Source organism: Arachis ipaensis, chromosome B06 (genome assembly GCF_000816755.2).
Source record: "Arachis ipaensis cultivar K30076 chromosome B06, Araip1.1, whole genome shotgun sequence".
Lineage (NCBI taxonomy): Eukaryota > Viridiplantae > Streptophyta > Magnoliopsida > Fabales > Fabaceae > Arachis > Arachis ipaensis.
In genome coordinates, this window is record NC_029790.2 from 4,088,292 (window position 1) to 4,095,640 (window position 7,349).

At 32.1% G+C, this 7,349-nt stretch overlaps 1 protein-coding gene across 3 annotated transcripts in view; it reads left to right on the forward strand.

The window, feature by feature from the left end:
* LOC107646276 (protein cornichon homolog 1) overlaps positions 1-6,810 on the forward strand; it is a 30,266-nt gene extending 23,456 nt beyond the window's left edge. Inside the window, exons 2-5 of one of the 3 annotated variants that reach the window (XM_021103757.1) lie at positions 2,123-2,304; positions 3,428-3,550; positions 4,658-4,752; positions 6,536-6,810. In XM_021103757.1, coding sequence (XP_020959416.1) covers positions 2,123-2,304; positions 3,428-3,550; positions 4,658-4,703 — 351 coding nt within the window. In that variant the 3' untranslated portion in view covers positions 4,704-4,752; positions 6,536-6,810. Of the gene's footprint in view, positions 1-2,122; positions 2,305-3,427; positions 3,551-4,657; positions 4,923-5,415; positions 5,723-6,535 lie in introns of those variants that run through there. The other 2 variants (XM_021103756.1, XM_021103755.1) reach the window with 2 other exon arrangements.

Below are 7,349 nucleotides of genomic sequence, written 5' to 3' on the forward strand. Positions count from 1 at the left end.
ATCCAATCCAATTCAAATCGCACAATGTGCTATAATATTATACTTATGTATTGTTCAATTTTTTATACATTTTTATATTATTCATATATTATTATTATTTAATAAATATTTTATGTTCAAAAAATTATTTATTTATTTATTTTAACTAACTTATAATTTTATTTCTATCATTATGTTATCATTGGCTTTTTAAGATATTGTTGATTATTTAAAATTTGATGTTGAGACTTGTTATATGTATTTAGCTTTTTTAATTTATGAAACCGCAAATCCAATCCAATCCAAACCGCTTAAAATTGGATCGGATCGGATCGAATTGAATTTTTTTTAAAGCATCCAATCCAAACCGCACCGCAAGTAAAATTAGTGGATCAGATAAGTTTTTGACTCAAAATCGATCCAAACCGCACTGCAAACACCCCTGCGTACTAGTCATACTTTTATATACATCTTTTAGATTACTCTATAATCTTCCATAATCTTCTAAAACTTTCTAGAATATTTTCAAGACCTTCTAAAATGTTTCAAAACTATTTAGAATATTTTTAAATATTCCAAAAAATAAAATTAATTAAAAATTTTAAATTAAAATTAAAAGCACTAGTAAAATCAAAAAAAGATCTTTTTGAGAAGTTGTAATTTACATCTTTTTTTAAAATATTTTTTTTCCTTAAAAAAAGATGTTTTTCATGTAATAAATAAACAAAAAAATACTTTTATATTGTTATATCCAAACATAATTGATAGATAAAAAGACTTTTTTACATGAGATATCCAAACATAAAATTACTTTTACTTCTCTATAAAATCTTTTAAAAAAAATAACTCGAAAAAATATCTTTTTTTTAAAAGAGTAATTCTTGGCATACAAGCGATTAAGGCTTGTAAGCCTTACAAGTTCAATTAAAACTAACGCTCAAAACACGCTTCGAACCATTCTTTCTTCCTCTTCGTCTTCTCCTTCTTCTTTTCTTTTGTTTCTTGCCTTCTCTTTCTCCTTCTTCTTCTTCTTCTTCTTACTGCACATTCTTCTTCCTCTTACTCTTCTTCTTCTCCTTTTCTTTCGTTTCTGCACGTTCTTCTTCGTCGTCTTCCTCTTCTTCTTCATTTACGTTCTTTCTCTCTGTTTTATCTTTTTTTTTCGATTTTTCATAGTGAAATCGTTTTTGAAAAAGAAGAAGCAGTAGAAGATGAGGAGGAGAAAGAGAAAGAGTTCTAAATTATGCATAAGATGTATTTTAACAAATTTTGGGTGTATTTCTTTAAATCCTTTGGGTGTATTTTCTGTAATCCTTTGGGTGTATTTCTATAATCGTTTGGGTAAATTCCTGTAACCGTTTGGGTGTATTTCTGTAATCATTTTGGGTGTACTTCTGTAATCGTTTGTGTGTATTTCTAAAGTTCCATTATCTTCAAAAGGATTACAGAAATACACCCAAAGGATTACGAAAAATACACCCAAAGGATTTAAAGAAATAAACCCAAAATTCGTTGCATAATTCAGAACTCTTTCTCTTTTTCCTCATCTTCTGCTTCTTCTTCTTCTTCAAAACGATTTCAAAGCTTGATTTCAGAAACTATGAAAATCGAAAAAGAAAAAACGAAGAGGAAGAGGAAGAGGAGGAAGAAGAAGAAGAAGAAGAGGAAGAAGAAGAAGAAGAACCGTTCTGAGTGTAGCGCTTTGAAAATAGAAAACGTTGAATAACGCATTAAAAGGCCTAATAACTTGTAAAACTTGTAAGTCAAAAAGACTTGTATGTGTAGCACTCCTCTTTTTAAAACTCACCCAAACAAACTCTATGTGTACTGAACCAATAAAAATGCAGAGTTGGTTAACAAAGTTGAATTTCTAATGTATTTATTTCATAAAAATTTAAAAAGTTGCCAAACCCTAAAATATATTATATATTATCTATGCTATAAATAATTGACTGTGTAAAATAATTTTGTAATTAATAATAATTAATATAAAAAGTTGAGCTGTTTTTATTGTCAATGTTGGTTTGTCCAGCACCTTCTACCAGGTGGGGTTCTTCTTTATTTTTATTTTCTTTCCCAATTCTCTACTTTCTTAGCTTCCATGAATCTGAAAAATTGTTCTTTTTATGGTGGGGTGTCCAAGGTTTTGATATTATCGGACTTGGAAGATGACTATATGAACCCTTTTGATGCCTCGTCTCGAGTCAATTACTTCGTGGTTCCCGAGTTTATTGGGCAGGGATTACTCTGTGCTCTTTGCCTCCTCACAGGTCATTGGATCATGTTTTTGCTCACACTTCCTCTTGCTTGCTATCATGCCAATCTGTGAGTACATACATGTCTTTACAACCCCAAACTGATTAGTCTGCTGTTTTAGTTATATTAACTGCCTTATATGTTGTTGATTATTTTGTTTCCTAATGTAGATTTTGCCTTACAATGTGCTAATCAGGGAAGTCAAGTTTTCCCTCTTTATGTGTGTATGGATTGAATGGAGGCATAAGATCTGACATTTGAACCCAGTTTGGGGTAGAGGGTGGGTTAGGCTTGTAGTGACCAAAGGGCAAGTGTGTTTTGGAGCACATTTAGGGTAGATAGAAATTGATTTCAGAGGAGAAAAATTATCTTTACTGTTATAATTCTTGCCTTTAGTTTGGAATGGTTCTCCGCTTGATTTGGGAGAAGTGAAAATTTTTTTACTTTCTATCAGAATTGCTTTCTATAGGAACTACCTAATGTAAATCACTTTACGTTAACATAAAATTCTAATTATATCAGTTCTGCCATAATTAATATCACCTAGAAAAAACATTTACAAAAATGGTACCAAACACACACAGTGATCTTGCTTGAGCTAAGATTTTTGGGACTTACATCAGTGAGCAGATAGTTGTGGTGTTGATTATCAATTTTCGGAGGTTGAGAATGGTGTGAGTATGTGGAGTAGTGGTTTCCCTCTGTATGGAAATCCACCTTAACCTACTATTTTGTCCCCTCTTTGTTGCTATTGGATTTGTATAACTTTATTGAAACTTATTGTCAGACAAGGTGTTTTGTGAGAGTCATTTAAGCTGATGTATTGCTTTTCCAAACAACTTAGGTGGAAGCTATATTGAGATTTATCATCCAATTACTTGGCATCACTGTTCTGAAGTTTTTTAATTGCTATAAATTGCTTATTGATTTTGTGAATAAGATGAACTTATAGCACATTTGTCAAAGCAAGTTTTATGTTTCAATTTTTTTTTTTTTTTTACTTCTATTATCTGTCTATAATCAATGTGATTGTATTTCATGGCCATGTAGATCTCACAAATTACCATTAACAGAAACGAAGTTGATTTAATGAACTACCTGTGCATTGACCTGGTACTTCCATAAAGGCTTTTGGCTTATGAACTTGTGTTTCCTCTAACTAGTTCATGGTTACTCTGTTTCTATGACTCAGGTTTATGAAACGGCAGCATCTTCTTGATGTTACTGAAGTTTTTAGGGTGCTTAAAGCTGAGAAGAAATTTCGGATTGTCAAACTTGCTTTCTACTTATCAGTCCTGATTATAACTATCTTCAGGTTTGTCATGCCCTTAAACTACCATATACCCATTATTGTTTTTTGACTCTTACAGTCATACCACTTAAACTTATGTCTATTTTTTTTAAAAAAAAATAGGTCTTCTTTTAGGATTTATGCTGCAGGAAGAACTTTAGTATAATAGTTCTAAAATTGAGGAATTTGACATAACTAGCAATCCACATAGGAACTCTAACAATTGGTCGAGTAAAAAATAGCCTGGCATCACACAGTTGAAATGGAACCTGCTAATGCTTTTGTGTTGGGTAGTTCACTTTGTTATGTGTTATTTCATGAAGACTTTGACATCACTCACCTTTAACCACCCTATTCACTATCTTTACACTTGCATATGCTTCAACAGGATTACAGAGGTCACAGTCAACACCTTTTGTTGATTAACTGTAGTTAGGTTTAACTTAAAAATTTTCTGTTCAAGTGCCATTATTCATGTACCGAATTATGTATTAGAAATGTTCTGCAAACCCGCCAAGTTGTGTCTCCTTAGCCAATTAAATTCTCTAAGTAGATACATTACCCAGCAAATAGGGCAAGATATATTTGCCTGTGTCATTTGAACTCACAAATTATTTTCTTCCTGCCAACCTCCTCCCTGACCTTTGCTTCTTAGTGTATCCTACTCCTGTATTCTAGATTTTAGTTATTTATTTATTTATTAAAAAAAAATAGGAGTTATGGCTAAGTTCTTGTATTAGCTTCATATATCCCTAGCTGATTTGAACTTGGTTGTTTGTTGTCATACTAAATTCTTTCATGACCAAACCTTCTCTTTTAGGAAGGGGTTGGTGAAGGTTGCTCTAATTCGTCTTTTGATGAAGCACTCTAGACTATGAAATTTTGAAATGCAATAGAAAGCAAGCATTCACTTGCCACCTTGCTTTTTCAAATGCAATAGAAAGCATCCATTTTGTCTTGTGGTGCTGCTTAAAGATCTCCTTTCAATAGGAAAATTAGATGGACCTGGCTTTTGGCATGTGCAATATTGTATGATTATTCATGTATGCTGCATTTGCTGCCATGGCTAGTTATACATCAAAATCTCAATGAACCTAAAGGCCAACTTCTCTTTGAACTTTCCTTTTGCAGGCTTGTACTACTACTTGTCTACTATTTTGATCTTGAAGATGAATGACACACAAAACCTACGCAAACCCACACTTGTGCTGTATGACCACCAATGTGTAAGTTGCTCTGAGATTTTTTGTTTTTCCCCGTCTTCTGGGAAGGAAGTCTCTTTTTTATGGGAAACTGTAATTGGATATGTTGTAATTGGATTTAGAAATCATAATCAAAGATCATGGAAATAGAAATCTGTCACTAATTTGAGCCAACTGAGGTAGTTGTTTTGACAGCTTTAAAGGTGTTTTCCCTTGAAATAGCTTATTAGATGAATTAATATGGTTAGCAATAATAGAAAATGATTCAGAAGTTATTTGAGTGGTAGGTATTGTTTGACTGTTCAAAGTAGGCTTGAATTGGTGATCTGAATAGTACTTTTTATAGATGTTATAACTTGTTATAAAACACCTTAACCTTGTGTAGATTTAAAGTAAATACTCAATATGGTCCTTCATAGTATTACTATAAAATAACCATCAATTTAAGGATCAAATGGATAAACTAAATTGATGAGAGTTTGTGAAATCTTCCTTTTTGGAGAAATTCTGAAAGTCAAGAGGATTTTGAAGTCTATGAAAAAATCCCTTTTCTCAGAGAACTCCCTACCAATGTTATGGGAGACACTAAGCCTTTTTCTTCTTTATCCAAATCTATTATCTAAAACAACCACAGCCTTGTTTGGTTGGTGATCAACTGATCATGTCCTTTTCTTTGTTTTTGGTCAGAGCTGATCATGTTTTGTTCTGGATACAACTTTTGGGTCAACATGGGCTAAATCTAATTCAAGTAATTTTGGGCCTGAGATAGATTTGTTACAGTGGAGTCCAAGATCTATATGGACTCTGGACTCAGTTTCGGATGAGACTAGTGGGACTTGTACTCCTCCTTCTATGGAGATTGGAGGCCCACATACTTTGATTTCTTGTTAGTCCTTTTTTGTTGTAAAAACCAGGTTGCAAGTCCATGATCAACTAACAGCAAGTCGTTTGGTTGATAATTTAAACAATTTAGAGAGAAAGTTATTTATGTTTATGATAGAGATTAGTGTCAGTCATAAAATACAAGGTTGTTGAATGCCATAATTTTAATATAGAAAAGGGTTGTGGGTAGAAAGGCCTAATAATATTTACCCTAAGTATTGCACTATAAAAATTGTGAGGAATATTCGTTGAAATGGGGAAAAGTAAAAAAAGCATTGATTGAAAGATATATCTGGGGCCCAAAAAGGTAAAAAGAGATTGTGGATAGGGTGTGATCCATGAAAATGACTAAAGTGCAATAAGCATCTCTTGCCAAACCCGACATACTGTAGGCAGCTTCAAAACAGTGTGTCTTTCTTTTTATTACTTTTTCGTTTATCTTGTCAACTTACCCTCACAACTAAAAGACACACAAATTTATGATTGGGTCCATTTTCAAAGCATTCATCAATCATCAGTGCCCATTTCCCCCCTTCCTCCAATGCCTTGTGAACAAGTTATTTATGATGGGAACGTTTTTCCCTCTTCATGTGTTCTACCCTACACAATTGCCCATTCAAGTTAAGCACAATGCTGAGTCCTTTTCATGTCTCAATGCTTTTTCTTTGTGGGTCCTCCCAATTCTCATATTGTGTATGGTCTTGTAAAAATGTTACTGAGTTACTAAAAATTAACTACTAAATCAGTTATTATATATTTGTGTATAAATTCATGTGTTTTTTAATTCATTTTAAACGTGTATTTTGTATTTCGAATATGTATTTTATATAGGTGACTGATTATTCACTCTCTAATACAAGGTACTAGTACTCATATATTATTGTTCATGAGTCTAAGTTAAATTTACTTGAACCCATGATTGAAGATACCATTTGGATTTGAAGTAAACCCAGAAAAGATTGAAGATTCTTAGAAGGAAATTCTGTTACTCCAGAATGCAGACAAATAAGAAGCAGCTAAGTTTGATAACTCCTTTACCCAAAATAGAAAATCACGTCACACCACTCACATCGGTGGTGTTTGGTGTTTCATGTTTGTCTTACTTAACCAAAGGAAGCTCCAACAAATGTAGCTCTTTGTATTGGCTAGTCATTCTTCGTTTCACTTCTTTTACATACCAAGGGCTTTTATTATGCATATCTTCACTTATGTTTCAACTTTCATGTCACCCTCATTAATGAAAAAATCCCGTTAGAGAGCTAATAGAATATTTGTACAATGTGTATAATAGGCTATGAATTAAAAAATAAACATTACTATGTCATAAAACCATTCATCCCAAAAGTTTAAGCTAATAGAAAAATGTAACACTAATGGTTATATCTCTAATACTGAATCGGACATCCCTAAACCTCCATTGTACACATTGTACAAATATTCTATTGACTTCCTATACTTCCTCTTAATGAAATTCATACGGCAGGGAAAATATGAAAATGTGAACCCCATACTTTACTCCATCAAAGCAATAACATAAAAAATGATTTTTTTTTTCAATGCATATTCAATAAGAAAATGTTTTATTGAGACATTTCATTCAGTGGCAAATAATTATGTTTTTTTTATTATGGAGTGAAATTAATCCAATTATATATACTAGTTATTAGTAGGTAATATCATGTTCATTAATAAATTATTTTATTTATTAAAGATGTGAAATATAATTGTAAAATTAATCA